The 15,261-nt window shown below is 58.9% G+C and overlaps 1 protein-coding gene across 1 annotated transcript; it reads right to left on the bottom strand.

Annotated features, from left to right (window-relative positions):
• Window positions 1-1,481: 1,481 nt before the first annotated feature.
• LOC128267625 (low-density lipoprotein receptor-related protein 4-like) lies at window positions 1,482-10,928 on the bottom strand. Its single transcript, XM_053004513.1, has 10 exons — window positions 10,874-10,928; window positions 8,926-9,925; window positions 8,210-8,663; window positions 8,011-8,135; window positions 5,192-7,343; window positions 4,823-5,119; window positions 3,566-4,264; window positions 2,403-3,492; window positions 2,160-2,341; window positions 1,482-1,610 (listed from the first exon to the last, which is right to left on the bottom strand). Exons 1-10 carry the CDS (start codon window positions 10,926-10,928, stop codon window positions 1,482-1,484), a joined length of 6,183 nt encoding a protein of 2,060 aa, XP_052860473.1.
• Between the last annotated feature and the right edge of the window lie 4,333 nt (window positions 10,929-15,261).

The following is a 15,261-nucleotide window of genomic DNA, read 5'->3' as shown; positions in this document are numbered from 1 at the left end:
CCAACAAACAGACCAACACAAACACAAACACACACACACACACACACACACATGCCGCACTTGTAGGTGGTAACAACTGCCTTTTTCACTTCTGAGAAACTCTAGAAAGTCGACTGAAGAATTGGAACTCCCAGATGTTAGTGTAAGCTCCAAAACTGACTGAAGGTTCCTGTGAGGAGTGCTCAATGATTCTGTCTATCGTAACTGAAACTAATGTGCGCGTTTGTGTATGTGTGCATAGTGTTGTTCCATGGGCGTTGAAAACTCTGTTCCGTCCATCGGCGACTGTTGGAGGCGACCCTTCATATATCTAGTTAGTTGCACATAACACAGCACACAACCTCTGAGCTCAGTCCCAACAGTCCCAACAGTCCTTCCCCCCTTACTCCTATTCCCCCGACGACTCCCATGCTTTACCCTTTTCGTCTCCCATCAACACAACCCAACCTTTCTATGGAAGACGCAGAGAGGACTCTCCGCAACTCCGGGGTTTCACCGGGGTTTCTGGAACCTCTCCCACACCCACACCCATACAAGCCTGGAACCGCGCGGTGGGGCGTCGGCGTGGTGGAGAGGGTGGAGGCGGTCGATTGTGTCCTCTGAAGTTCCCACAACGCGGAGGTGGCGGAGAAGGAGAAGGGACGTAAAAACCGATAACAACCGTACACGCGCACCACACCTTCGGCTTCGGCCCGTACGCGCCCCCGCTTCTCCATTAAAACTCTAGTTCATAGCAACCCCCCGCCACATACGTACATATACTCTGTAACACACGAGCCCCCTTTCTCGACCCCTCGACATCGCTCTCTCACATCGGAGGCACATCTAGGTGCCCCCAGCACAGCCTCCAGGTTTCTGTTTTTTTTCTTCTCCTTTTTTTCGTTTTCTCTTTTTTCGTTTCTATTTAGTCGGTTAAAGTTAGTGGAAGGGAGGCATCTTCATGCATCATCGGTATGCTTACCTCTCTCTCTATCTTTCTCTCTCTCTCTCTCTCTCTCTTTCTCTCTCTGACTTGGCCGCCGTGGAGACGCCGGAGTCCTTTCGTCCAGAACCGACCCACACGCACACGCACAACCACAGAACCTCACGCGCACATCGCGTACTACTAAGCTATGGTGTGTGGTGAGGTGTGCGGTGCGGCCGCTCTCTACATACTCTGCTGCTGCCGGGACGACGATCGCCGTCATACGGCGCCTAAACTCTAGTATCTCGCTGCCTCTGCTCTGCCCTCTGCCTTGCTCGCCACCGCCACGTAGTGATGGTGGGCGGCGGCGTTGCTGGGGCGACGGGATGATGGTGGTAGAAACAACAACAACAAAACAGAACAATGTAGAGCACCCCCCCCCATTAAGTCAAGTATCCTCCGTCGCCGTCACCGTCGTCGTCTTCGGTCTTCTTCTCGGCTGGTTCTCTTGTAGATAGTGAGTAACGTCATGACGTCATCGGAATAGCTGCCAGTAGTAGTTGATCGGTGCCGGTGCCTAGACGGGAAGGACCGCCGAGCCGGGTGTCATCACGGTGGTGGGCGCCGTGCCGCCGGTCGCCAAAAAGCTCCCGCCTCCTCCGGTACCGTGCTGCATGCCCAGATACTTTTCCTCGTACACTCGCTCCTGTTTTGGGAAGGGACACGGTCAGCAGACTGCCGGAAAGTACCCCACAGGGTCAGAGGGAACCCACATACTGCCATGGCTCCCGAGTCTTGACAGTACAGGGAGCATATGTCCAGTTATACTACTGAGTCCAAATGATCTGATACTACCACCAGAAAGGGCCTTTTATCACTAAGTCCACCAAGTCCAAGTCTTGCCACGTCCAACTAGTGCGACAGACACCCCGGTAGTGCCCCCGTCTTTCGCTGCCCTCAACTTGGTCAATTTCGTTTTGGAACTTGGGCTTACATACCTTATAGGGTTGTCCCCTTGAACCTATCACCTGAAGCTTAGAGCTCCGCAGTTCAAATTTACTCTAGACCAAGCCCAGCTTAGACCAGCTTGACTGCTGTACCAATAATAAAGATATCGACACTGGGTGTCAAGAACTAACACCGTAGAAGTTTGGACATAGCCCTTAAAAAGGGGTTGCAAATCTAGACCTAGTTCAAATCCTATCTGACACTACTCGGCTCGCCAGGCATTTCTTGGCTATGGAGCATTTCTCACCTGTGCCCGGTCGTACTTGAGCCGCTTCCAGATGGTGTTGCGGGAGGCGGCACTGGATGCGGCATCGTTCACCTGGTACAGGCCGTCGATGCCGTTGTAGTTGGGGTTGGTGAACGTGAGCACATCGTTCGCGATCCGTGCACTCTTCTTCGTCTGCTTGCGCTTCGAATTGACGATCAACACTGTAACAGGTGGTGGTGGTGTCAGATGGTGTCAGATGGTCAAAACCCAGTCGTCGCTTACCTAGGATCGTGATGATGACGATGATGAGCAGCCCGGCCAAAATGGCGGTCGCGATGATGACGAGCTGGGCGTGCATCTTGCTAGTGCTGAGCACGGTCGAGCCGTTCGACTTGATGGGCCGGTTCTGGTCCTGGTGCGACAGCAGCAGCTCGTCGTTCGGTCGGATCGGCACGACAAAAGTTGGCTCGAGGTGACAGGGACGGCCCGATGGGTCCGGTACGTCCGGACACCCGCACACGTAGCTCGTCTCGGCGTACAGACACAGGTGACTGCAGCCCCCGTTGTCGCGCCGGCATGGGTTCCAGTCGTGGGGTTGGCGGGCCCCGGACACCGAGCGGACCTCGAGCGCGCCACGCAGGTTGAAGCGCGCCACCTCGACATTGGCCACGCTGTCCTTGGACGCGCGAAGCACCGACTTGTTGTACCAGTCGGTCCAGTAGAGGTGCGTCGCGGTCAGCGTGAAGCCGAACGGGTGCGTCGCGTGCGCCACCACCGGCGTCCGGCGGCGGCCATCGAAGTCACACATCTCGATCCGGTCCTGGAGCGCGTCGGCCCAGTATAGGCGCTTGGTGTCGAAGTCGATGGCGAGCCCGGTCGGGAAGCCGAGCTCGAAGTCGACGACGCTGCGCCGCCCACTCCCGTCCATGTAGGCGCGCTCGATCTTGGGCGTGGCGCCCCAGTCGGCCCAGAACAGGAAGCCACGCTTCGGGTAGAGGATGAGCGAACGCGGATCGTCCAGCCGGTCGGTGAGGATCGCCTTCCGGCACGAGCCGTCCAGCCGGGCCACCTCGATCCGCTTGAGCGCCGTGTCGGTCCAGTACAGGTTGTCGGCCAGCCAGTCCACAGCGAGCCCGTTCGGCGTGTTCAGGCCGCGCGCCACGATCACCTGCGTGTCCGACACGTTCTGCATGCTGACGCGTCGGATCGCGTCCACGTTCACGTCCGCGTAGTACACCTGCAGTGCGTCGTAGTGGTAGTCAAGGACGACCGCACCGTGGACGCCCTCGATCGGCAGCACCACATCGAACAGGTCCGGCGTATCCAGCGAGATGCGTCCGATGCCCGACCGCAGCGCAATCAGCAGAAACTCCTGGAAGGGGCCCAGGCAGGCATCAGAGCATGACTCCACATATTCTCCACAACACATACTTGGTGGTACTTACGTCCGGCAGGGTCTTGCAGTCGCTGGTGCTGCCCTCGCGCATCGTGAGCCCGGTCGGGCACTTGCAGCTGTAGCCGGTCGGGTTCCGCAGGCACAGGTGCGAGCAGCCCCCGTTCGCCTTCCCGCACACATTCTCCAGCTGGTAGCCGTCGTCTTCCTGCACCACCTTCACGTCCATCAGGCCTTCGAGCCCGTGCGTCACGTTGCGGATGTGGCTTGTGGCGGCGGCGGCGGCGGCAGCGGTGGCGCCGGTGCCGTGGGGCTGCACCTTCGGCACCGTGTGTAGCGCCTTCGTGATCCAGTCGGTCCAGTAGATGTGGCGCGCGGTGACGGCGAGCGCGTACGGGTGGGGCAGGTTCTCCACCAACCGGGTGCGCTGCGTCCCGCCGAGTCCGGCCGACTCGATCGTCTTCATCTGCGCGTCCGCCCAGTAGATGCGCCGCTCGGCCCGGTCCACCGTCAGCCCGTTCGGCCAGCCGAGACCCTCGGTGATCAGAGGGCGCCGGTTCTCGCCGTCCATGTCGGCGCGTTCGATGCGCGGGTCCGCGCCCCAGTCGGACCAAAACAGTAGCCCGGAGTCGTAGTCAAGCGCGATACCGCGCGGTTGCTCCAGGTCGCGCCATACCAGCGCACTCCGCGACCCATCCCCGTCCAGGTCGCTGACCTCCAGCACCTTCCGGCCGGCATCGGTCCAGTAGAGCTACGTAGAGCGAGACAGGATGGAAAGGGGGGGTAGGTAAGTAGGACGTAATGGACTCGCGGGCGCTGCTGTAGACTTGAACACATAATGATAGTCCAGACGTAGACCAGACAAGCACAGGCACTTAGTACGCACCTAGTTTAGACTGGATCCGAGATCCGGTCTCCAGGCTCAACACCCAATACTGTAGTTGGTTCAAACAAACTGGCATAGTATGAATAACAAACAGTAGTAGCAAATTCCAGGTAGCTAACCAGTAACTACCAGGTCCAGAATGGATTTGGTAGTCCATACCACCTCAAGCTTGCTCCACATCGGAGAGCCTATATGATCTATAATGTCTGACGTCATCAGTATAGGCCAACATCTGAAAGGGCCTGAAGTAGATGATGGTCCCTGAGGTATGTACGCCAGACTCTCAGAAGTGTAATAGTCTAGCCCTGGTGGAACTAGCCTAGCTGTTGGTAGAATAGTAGTAATCCAGTACCTTGTACGAAATGGGATACTACTAATGGGAAACGCCAGCTAGCAAGACTAGCCTTGAGCGACGCGACCTACCTTGCGGCCGATCGAGTCCAGCACGAGCCCATCGACGCTGGTCATGCTCTCGCTGTAGATCTGCTTGATGCGCATACCGTCGGGCGTGGAGCGCATGATCACGTCCTCGATCGTGTCGGCCCAGTACACTTCGCCGGTCGCCCGGTCCACGTCGAGCGTGACGGCGTTCGAGATCGGTGGCAGCGGCAGCACCACATCGATCTGGTAGTCACTGTCCAGCGACACCTGGCGGATCTCGGTGCGGTGCGCGAAGATCAGGTAGTTGGCGGGCCCACTCTTACACGTTTTGCCATTATCCTACAGCGAAGAAAGAAAGAGGGGTTCAAAATCGAGGTCGAGGTCGAAGAAGCAGGAGTGGAGTAGTGGTACCTGTAGCTGGATGCCGATGGGACAGGCGCAACTGTAGCTGGCCGGCTTCAGTAGACACAGGTAGGAGCAGCCCCCGTTCTTGTGGGCGCACGGGTTACGCGACTCGCGCCGATTACGGTGAAACACCCGGATGTCCATCAGGTCGCTGTTGTTGGCAAGGATGGTGTGTCGGTCGGCGCCGGTGTACATGTTGGCCACCTGGATACTGTGCGTGTCCCAGTCGGTCCAGTAGACGCGCCGCTCGTACACGTCCAGCCCGAACGGGTGACGGAGGCCCTCCTGGATCAACCGGTTACGGCCGGTGCCGTCGTAATTGACGTACTCGAGCGACTTGGTGCCACCGTCGAGGAAGTACAGCCGCTGCTTGTCCACGTCCAGCGCCAGCCCGTTCGGCCACTGTAGGTTCTCGGAGACGAGCGTGAAGCGCCCGCCGCCGTCCATGGCGGCCCGCTCGATGAGCGGGTTCGAGCCCCAGTCCGACCAGAACATGTAGCCCTCGGCCGGCTGCACGACGATGTCGCGCGGCTTGTCGAGCCGCTCCCAGACGAGCAGCGCCCTCTGGCGCCCGTCGGTGGTGGCCGCCTCGATCCGGTTCGTGCCCGGGTCGGTCCAGTAGATCTTCTGCGTGATCCAGTCAAGCGCGAGGCCAGCGGGCGAGATGAGGTTCGAGCGCACGATCGGTTCCTGGCCGCTCCCGTTGATGAACGCCCGGCTAATCAGGCTCTTGCCGACGTCCGTCCAGTAGATGGCGTTGGTGCGGGCACACCAGTCGACCGCGACCGTCGACTTGATGCCATCGAGCGGCAGCACCATGTCGACCGGATTTGCCGCGTCCAGCTGCCGCACACGCACATCCTTCTTGCGCACGATCAGCAGCAGCTTGTCCGGCACGGTCGAGCAGGTGCGCTGGTCCGAGCGCAGGGTCAACCCGATCGGGCAGGCGCACCGGCGGTGCGTCCGCGTCGGCAAGCACAGGTGCGAGCAGCCGCCACGCCGACCGCCCGGCAGCGGATCCGCCGGGCAGCGGTTGGGGTAGTCGGGCTGGCGCGACGGATGGTAGCTCTGGATGCCCATCGGGAAGTGAAGGCCCTCGTGGACGACGCGGAAGCCGCGCCCGTTCACCTTGCTCGCGCTCGAGATCGTCTTCGTGTGCCAGTCGGTCCAGTACATCGAGTCCTCGAACAGGGCGAGCGCGAACGGGTGCGGTAGGTTGTTGCTCAGTATCTTGCGCCGGGCCTTCCCGTCGAAGTTGGCGCTCTCGATGACGTGCTTCGCGTCCGCCCAGTAGATCCGGTCGCTGGTGTAATCGATCGCGAGCCCATTCGGCCAGAAGATGGCTTCCGCGATCAGCGTCTGCCGCTCGGACCCATCCATGTACGCCTTCTCGATGCGCGGACTCGTGCCCCAGTCGGTCCAGAATACGGCGGCCCGGCCCGGGTGTACCGCTATGGCACGCGGCTTATCCAACTCATTCGCCGCAATCACGGCTCGCATCTGTCCGTCGAGCGTTGCCACTTCGACGCGGCGCGTTCCCGAGTCGGTCCAGAACAGGAGGTCGTGCACCCAGTCGACGGCTAGCCCACCGGGCGATTCGAGGCCCCACTTGATGACGTCACGCACGCCGCTCCCGTTCAGGTGCGAGCGCTTGATCACGTCGATCGACACGTCCGTCCAGAACAGCAGATCCCGCCGGTAGTGGTAGTCGAGGGCGATCGCGTTCGGTAGACCCTTGGCGATCGACGTGTACTGGTTGCTGCCCCCGCTCAGCGACACCTGCCGGATGTCGGCCCGGTTCGCCATCAGCAGCTTCACGGAGCCGCCGATCGCCTTGCACGTCCGCTGATCCGGCCGCAGCACGTAACCCGGCTGGCACGAGCACCGGAAGCTGCCGGCCACGTTCGTGCACTGCTGCGAGCAGACCGGACTCGCGACGATCGCGCACTCGTCGATGTCGGTGCAGTTGTAACCGTTACCGTGCAGCAGGTAGCCCGCCCGGCACATGCACTCCTCCCGCCCGCTGTACGCCGTCACGCACAGCTGCTCGCAGCGGGCGTGGGCCCCGCACGGGTGCGCTATCGGGCACCGCTGCTCGTCCTCGCCGTTCGCGCAATCTCCGTACCCGTCGCACACATGCTTCTGGTTGATGCACACCCTGGAGTAACGTGGGGAGTAGAAAGTGGGGGTCAAGTGGGCCAGTAGCACTACGCTGCGCTGATAGAACCCCCGTCCGAATTGCTGGAACACCAAAACCTAGATACAATCTACGCCGACGCACCCTTAGGTTTCCATCCGTACTTCAAAAGTAGTCTACTAGCTTATCTACTAGCAGTAAAAAGACCAAGTTTACGCTGGTTCAACCCAGGCATGGAGACAATGCAGACAGGACTGGAAAAGAGGTCCAGAACGTATCCAGTGTACCTGGTGTACTCTGAACAGCTCAGACTGGTCCAAGTACTCCAGTTACTAGTGCAGACCAGAAGTCTAGTACAGACCTGTCCCAAAAAGTCCATACGTAATCTAGACTAGAGTTTTGTTCATCGGCGCAGTCCAGACTAGGCTTGAGCGACCTTGAAACCTCAGTTTAAACTGCTATTGGGACTCCTAGAGACTCCTAGTCCCTAGCCTGTACTTGGGAGTAAACACACCATAGTTTAGTTCAAATCTTGTACATGAGAGTCCAAAACGACCCGAGTCCCTTCTGGGTGGCAAAATCGCAACGTAGACCAGACTAGACGTTCGGAGTCCAGTATGGACGAGGTATTCGAGATTGCTACAGAAAGACTAGTACTAGTGGGGGTGAGAAAAATGAGAATACTGACGGGTCACGGGTACTGTTGCGGGTACCGGTTGGGCAGAGGAACTGGTTCAGCTCGCACTTGATGTCGCAGTCCTGCTCGTCTTCACCCCGCCGGCAGTCGGCCGACCCGTCGCACACCCAGGAGCGCTGTGAGTAAACGGCAGAAAACAACAGGCTAGAGATGCAGAGATGTGAGTCAACCTCAAGAGCATGTGGTTTACCAGAATGCATCGGCCGTCCTTGCAGGTGTACTCGTCCGCGGAGCAGGCACGTCCAGCCGTGCCCCGGTCCACCGGGCAGTTCTTCTCGTCCTCCCCATTGTTGCAGTCCTGCTTGTCGTCGCAGCGCCACTGGAGCGGTATGCAGTCGCCGTCGTCGCACTTGAACTCGTTGATCATACAGTCGACCTGCTTCTTGGGACAGTTCTCCTCGTCGCTCCAGTCGCCGCAGTCGTTGTCACCGTCGCACCGGAACCGCATCAGCACACAGCGGCCCCCCGGCCCGCCCATGCCACCGAGCGCTCCCTTGCACTTGTACTCGCCCTCGGGGCAGTTCTGCATCGGGCGGTCACAGTCCGCCTCGTCCGACTCGTCGATGCAGTCCATCTCGCCGTCACACTGGAACGATGCCGAGATGCACGACCCGTCCTTGCACCGGAACTCGTCCCGCGTACACCTACGGGAGGGGTGGGGTAACGACAACACACAAAACATATCTGAGCAGAACATCTTGAGTAGAAGCTTTAGAGTTACAGTCCTGAACTGAATTATAATAGGTCTATAGGACGCCAGAGCTACGACATGGAGTCTAGAGGACGGCCACAGGAGCCACAGGTTCCACAAGAGCCACAGGTTCCACAGGAGCCACAGGTTCCATAGGAGCCTGGAAGGTCATACGGGGCTAAGACTACTAATACTAGTACCAGTAGGCTACTTACTGTTTGGTGCAGTTCCGTTCGTCCGACAGGTCGTTGCAGTCGTTGTCCCCGTCGCAGACCCAGTCGGGCGGGATGCACATACCGTTCTGGCACTCGAACTTGCCCTCGGTACAGTCGAGCCGCGTGCCGCAGTGGGTCTCGTCCGTGAAGTCCCCGCAGTCGTCGTCCCCGTCGCACAGCCACTCGCGCGAGATGCAGGTGTGCGTGGTGGCGCAGATCACGTGCGTACCGCTCGTCTCGCAGTTGTCCTTGATCTGCTGCGCCAGCAGCTGGTGGACGGCCTCACAGTTCTGTTCGTCCTCCGCCAGCACGCAGTCGGCCTGCCCGTCGCAGTGCAGGTCCATGTGGATGCAGGCGCAGCTCTTGTCGCACCGGAACTCGCGCGGCTCGCACCGGATGTCGCAGTGCTCGAGCGGCCCCAGGTCCGGCGGTTTGCCACTACTAGGGCCACCGCCTCCACCGCCACCGCCACCACCGGGCGACTCCAGCAGTAGCTCGTCGTCGGAGCGGAAGATATCGTCGTCCGGGTGCCGATGGTACCCGCCAATATGGCCGCCGGCCGGACCGAAGCGCTCGAACGGCCGCAACCCATCGTTGTCGCGCCGCTCGACGCCCCGGATCCCGTACAGGGTGTCGTAGTGGGACAGCGACCCGTACACACCGGCCCCGCCGCCGCCCGCCGTCCCGATCGGGTGGTGCGCCAGGCCCGCGCTCCGGTCGATCGCGACCGACGCGTTCTGGTGGAACGTGCGGCGCCGGGGCGGCGCCATCATGATCTTGCCGGGCGGCAGCTGCGGCCGGCTGTCCTTCTGGTGCGCCTTAACCTTGCGCGTCTTCGCCTTCACCAGCCGGCCCTCCGACTGGCGCATCGCGTTCGATCCGAAGATCTGCCAGGCCGCGCCGAGATTGTTCGGACCGTGCTGCTGCTGCTGGTCGCCGTACTTGGCATATAGGTCCACGCCCTCGGTCGGGATCTCCGTCGTGTACTCCTCGCATAGGCCTGCGGAAGGGGGGAATGAAATCGGTGTTAGCATGACATGGATTTCGACTACGCGGGCAAGTACATGGCCTCGGTGGCCAAGAAAGGAACTACGAACTACTACGGACTAGATTTGTCTGGGGCCACCCGATGTCGGCCACCACCCCCACCAACCAATCAAGAAGGAGTCTGGACCGTCGGGGGGGGTCAGGAGGGTCGTGGGTGGGTAGTCCATTCGTTCGTCTCGCTCAAGGACGCAGCGCACAGCCTTGCCACCTTGCACAGTTTGATGAATGGAACATTTTCGGTGCGCCTGCGCCTCGAGACACCTCGGGAGAGTACATCCCAAATACCGAGCGAGCGAGAGAGAGAGAGAGAGAGAGAGAGAGAGAGAGAGAGAGAGCGACCACACAGCGCGGGCGCGCGCGCCAGAGAGAGAGAGAGAGAGCCGAAGAGAGATAAAGAAAGTCGTCAATTGCGTTCACCTTGCGGTCGCGGTGCGGTTGCTTGTCCAAATTGCTAGCGGCCGCCGCAAAAACAGCCGAACATCGCACACACCTCTCTCTCACGTAGAGGCGTACACCCTCGCAATCAAACAATCGACGCCATCGGCGACAGCCGATGGGCCGAGAGCCCCCGGAGATGTTGCGAAATGAAATGTGAATGTGTGGTGCGTAATTTGAAAGTCTGGGCTGGGTTCGACCGTAATGAAACACACCGTTACAGAACGTAACAGAGAGGTGCCACAGCAGAAGCCCGAGACATAGACTCGAGACATTTCCGAGTTAGGGGGGAAATCCATCCACCACCAGCAGGTGGATTGTGGACTTCTTCACCCTTTTGACTTCTCCCTGGGGCTCTCCTACCACGGGAGCTTCTCCCGAGGAGCTCCATCGAACCTATAGATAGACTGGAACAAACGACGATGTTCTGCGAATTCACTAGCCCCACCCATCCACCCATACGTACCGAGGTCCGCAAGAAGAAGAAGGTGTGCCGCGAGGAGTGGTACGAGCAGTCCCATCACGCGTTGGGGTGGGGCAGCGAACCATCCACCGCTCGTCCAACCACGCTGGTGGTGGCGGCGTTCACACGGCTCACTCATATGTGTGCCTGGACTCCTGGAATTGGAATGGCGACGTAGGCCGACCGACTCGGCTCGTCGGGGCAGGCTGGTTGGTGTGTAGGCCCCAGCTACTCCTACGCTCAAGTCAGAGCTCAGAGCTCGGTTTGTCAATAAAAGTCCGGTCCCGTCCGGACTTGGGCGTCAAGTGTTGGATCGTTCGAGCGCTTCCTGTCTAACTGCTCAGCTGTACACTAGCCCTGCGGCGGTGGCGGCTGCTGGCAGCTGGCAGCATGGTACGCTTGGTACTTGGTGAATCTACGTGCGTCGCAACACCACGGAAACACCGTGCCCCTCGCGACGTCATATCGCACACACACACGACGACCGAACCAACTGCACTCGCGGCCCGCCGGAGGAATCGTCCCCTGGTACGTCCTGACGTAAGTACACGGCCTCCTACGCCCCAGACCCACTGACTCCACTGTATATGACACTGTCTGGCCTGGCCTTAGTTCGTTTTACAATCGCTCGGTTCAATCTCACTAATCATCCCGGGGGTGTTCCGGGGGGGCCCAGGAACGCCCGGCACACCGGATCTCGTCCGGGATCGCGGATCAGAAGATCTCGATGCTCAAATCACGCCTATGTGCCTGGAATCCCTCAGTAGCGCAGCTCAGTACGCCTCGCCAGCCTGGCATCTTCTCTTATATCCTTTGCCCATGACGCTGATGCTGCTGCTGCTGCTGCTGCTGCTGGTGGCGTGGGGCGGTGGCCTTACCAAAGGACGACGGGTCAGTTCACCTTGCCGTCGTCGTGTCGGAATCATCTGTAAGCAAAGGTTCGGCACCTCCAGAAATAGCCCTACCCACTGGAGGGATGGGTCCGCATCGGTGTGTGCTCTTCACGTACACGTAGATGTGCGCACACACGCATGTGCTCTTGCGGACCCCCGATGTGTGTCCGATCTAGTCCTGGTCCAGGATTTATGGGCATATGAGCTACGCGACGAAAGCTCTCGGTACTGGATTGCAACTTTTGCACGATGCCACACACACACACGCGCGCGTGCGCGCGCACACACAGCTCTCAGCTCAACCCGGTGGTGGTGGTGGTGGACCCTTAGTGGACAAAAAAGCACGCACACACACAAACGCACAGTCTGCTGACTTGGCACTCCTCGTTTCGCACTTTTGGGGCGTTTGGGGTAGTTGCCTTGTTCGTTTCCCCGAGTTAATCTTGAGCAACCTTACATCTGGCACCAACTGCGTAGGTGTGCGTGTGAGGTCCCACACACACACACACACACACACAAACAAGGGTAGAAGGAGCGATGAAAAGCTACACCCTTTATTTGCACGGACTCAGCATCATCGTCATCGTCAGCATCACGCACTTCGTTACTTCGTCACAACCTGGTTTCCCCGGGTTTCCCAGCACTTGTCCCCCGCAGTAGGAGGGTACTACTGCGTCACTGCGCCTTTCAGCAACCAGCTTTGATCGCCGGCCGTAGGTTGATAGCTGTGGCGGGGTTGGAGTTGGATGCCAGATGCTTGGCCCGGATCCGGACTTGGGCTGATGGACGTGCCAGCCGGGCGGCGCTGGCCGGGTCTGACCACCCAAAAAGAATCGTCCAGAAATCGTGGGGATGCGCTCCTAGCGCTCCCACACACACACACACACGGTCTGTCGGTCGCACTGTCTATCTTGCTGCTGGTCCAACACACTGACACAGTCCGCTGACCTGACCTGACCAGCACACAGTCTGGCGCGTCACAGGACACTCTCTGACTCCCCCCTCTAATGACTATGGTGTTGCTCGGCAGCACAGCAGCCAACGGCGGAACACCACCAGTCGCGCGAGCGGAACTTTTGTAACTGGCGGCGGGCTTCGACGGGGTTGTCCGAAATCCCTCATCCCGTGCTCCCGTTCCGGCACGGTGTGAGTCGAGATGCTCCCGAGAGCAGCAGCAGCAGCAGCATCTCACTCTCACGCCGCCTGGACCGCCTTATGTAATAATCCAGCAGCATCCGGAGCGAACCAGTCAACGCGCAGCTGCAGAGATAACGTTGCCTGCCTGCCGACAGAGGATGGGCTGGCTCGCCCTACACTCTCTTGATGGGTCGCTAGGTGCAGCCCATACGTTGAAGTCCCCGGTCCTACGCTCCTAACGGCCCCAGCGGTCAGCAGTAGCGGCCGCCTTGAAGGAGCCGGGATGGGCCGCTTTCTGGGTCTTTTGGGGAAGAATTGAACCACGCCACTTTCGTGTACTTCGCGGACTCCGTGGAATCCTGGACGGAATCCTCCTCCAGGTTGGTTCCCTGGCCAATGTGGACCCACCGTCCTCCCGTTGCCGCCCCCCATCATCCCAACACACCAATGCCGCTGCCCATTTTAAGAAACGAATGGCGCCCCATACTCAGCTCGTCTTCAGGTTTAGGGCAACATTCAATTAGGCCTGGGTAGGCCTGGATCTGGGATGTTGCTATCACTCGGGATCGTCACCCTAGCCCCCCGCATGTTGACCGTCGCCCAGTTCCGTCATCACGCGGAAGCCGTTTTGCAATTCAATTGAGCGGTGTGTCGGGGCTTAGTCACGTACAGTTACAGTCCTGGGCAGTGTCGGTCGCTTCGGTTCGGTCAGACGAAGCTTTTCCCAGCTTCCTTATCCCCCCTCCGTTCCTCTCTCTCTCGCGCGTGCTCTTTCTCGCTGTACCTCTCTATCGTACGCAGGCATCTCCTCGGTCATCGTTGCTGCTGCTGGTAAGTGCTCTGTATAAACAGTTCACCCGAATCAGGAGTCAATAAATACAGTCTAAACAAAAGTCGCAGTCCATCGTCCACAAAAATCGTGGGATGCATTTTAAATTTGGAATATCCAGCCCGTAGCAATCTGGACCGACGCCGATAAAGTGCGTTGTAATTAAACGGCAAGTGACACCTCTCACTCTCTTTCTCTCTCGCGCTATGTCCTGGCACCTGGGCACCGGCAGCGAGCGCGTGTGCGGCCTTTCGCGCCCACTCGCCATATCTATCCCGTAGGTGTGGTGTCACTTTGGGGCTATCGTGTGTAGAAAGGTTCCGTCTGCCGTCTGTCCGCGTGAATCGAAGGCAATCGCGATGGCCTCCGGCTACTACACGGGCTCCGGTTACTACTACTGCGAGTTCTTCGGCGCGACCAGGAAGTACGGCGCATTCCACCGGAACTGCGTCACAGTAAGCCCATCGGCTCCCCTTTCCACTTCCGCGGGTCGCCGGAATTTAAATGGCGGTGCGGGGTGCGTACTTCTCTGGAGGCTAGTAATAGTAGAAGACCGGTGCGGGACGTTGGGATTTTTTATATTGCATCTTGCAAGCTTTATGTGTGCGGCTGGCGGGCCGGGTAACCAGCCGTCACATTGTTGGTTGCAATTTGTTTTTCAAAAACTGTGTTTCGATATAATAATAATACTATAATAATAAGAATATAATACTTTTTGCTTCCGAAAAGGGAAAAGTAGCTGCGAAATACTAACCTTACCACCCGGGGACCCCATTGAAGGACATTTTGTTTATGAATGTTATGTTTATGAATGTTTATTGGCTCTCAGGGCTCCTTTTTTTTGTTATCCGGCATAATAACCGCGCCGAGTCTGCAGTATAGTGCATCTCTCCGCCTCTCCGCCGATCGAGAGCGCCTTCGTCCCGACCGCTCTAGCATCGTCATCGATGCTGTTTCGCCACCGAACACGGGATCCACCAAGGGTTCCCTCTGTCTCTCTGGACGGACTAAGAAGACATTCCAGGGTGGTTAGTCGACAGCCATACTCGTGACATGACCATCCAGACGTAGTGTCGGACAAGTTCGGATTTTGTATAGGCAAGGTGCGGTGGTGCTAGCAAGCCACTTACTTTAGGTGCTCCCAAGGCCTGTGTTGGTTATAGCAGGTGCGCCCGGAGCTGCTTCTCCGGGCACAGGCTGCTATACGAAACCAATCGAGGACTGAAGGCTCGTAACGTCACGGCGGGTGTCCCGCAGGTGTCAATCCTCGGACCGAGCCTGTGGACCATCATGTATGTGACGGCATCCTGTCGCTTCCACTAGAAGAGGGCGTGCGGAGCGTCGCCTTTGCTGACCTGACCTGGCGCTGATCGTACGGGCCGTCGCAGCTAGAAAAGCCGCGAAGAAGTCCGTGCGATTGGTACAGCGTTGGCTGGAAGAATACTCCCTTTCGCTGGTCCTACGGGTCCCCGCTAGTCCTACGGGTTCTGATGCCTAATCGCTCCGGAGCGACAGACGCAGGCTGCTTGCGA

The sequence above is a fragment of the Anopheles cruzii genome, chromosome X (genome assembly GCF_943734635.1).
Source record: "Anopheles cruzii chromosome X, idAnoCruzAS_RS32_06, whole genome shotgun sequence".
In the NCBI taxonomy this organism is placed as follows: Eukaryota; Metazoa; Arthropoda; class Insecta; order Diptera; family Culicidae; genus Anopheles; species Anopheles cruzii.
The sequence above is the reverse complement of the archived record's forward strand: the minus strand, read 5'-3'. Positions and strand labels throughout refer to the sequence as shown.

Bases quoted from the DNA above. Each gene is read 5' to 3' on its own strand.
- LOC128267625 (XM_053004513.1), bottom strand. From the start codon at position 10,928: ATGGGACTGCTCGTACCACTCCTCGCGGCACACCTTCTTCTTCTTGCG. The intron at 8,664-8,925 runs GTAAGTAGCCTA...CCCCTCCCGTAG, and splicing joins GAACGGAACTGCACCAAACA to GTGTACGCGGGACGAGTTCC. The intron at 2,342-2,402 runs GTAAGCGACGAC...CACCTGTTACAG, and splicing joins CGTCATCATCACGATCCTAG to TGTTGATCGTCAATTCGAAG.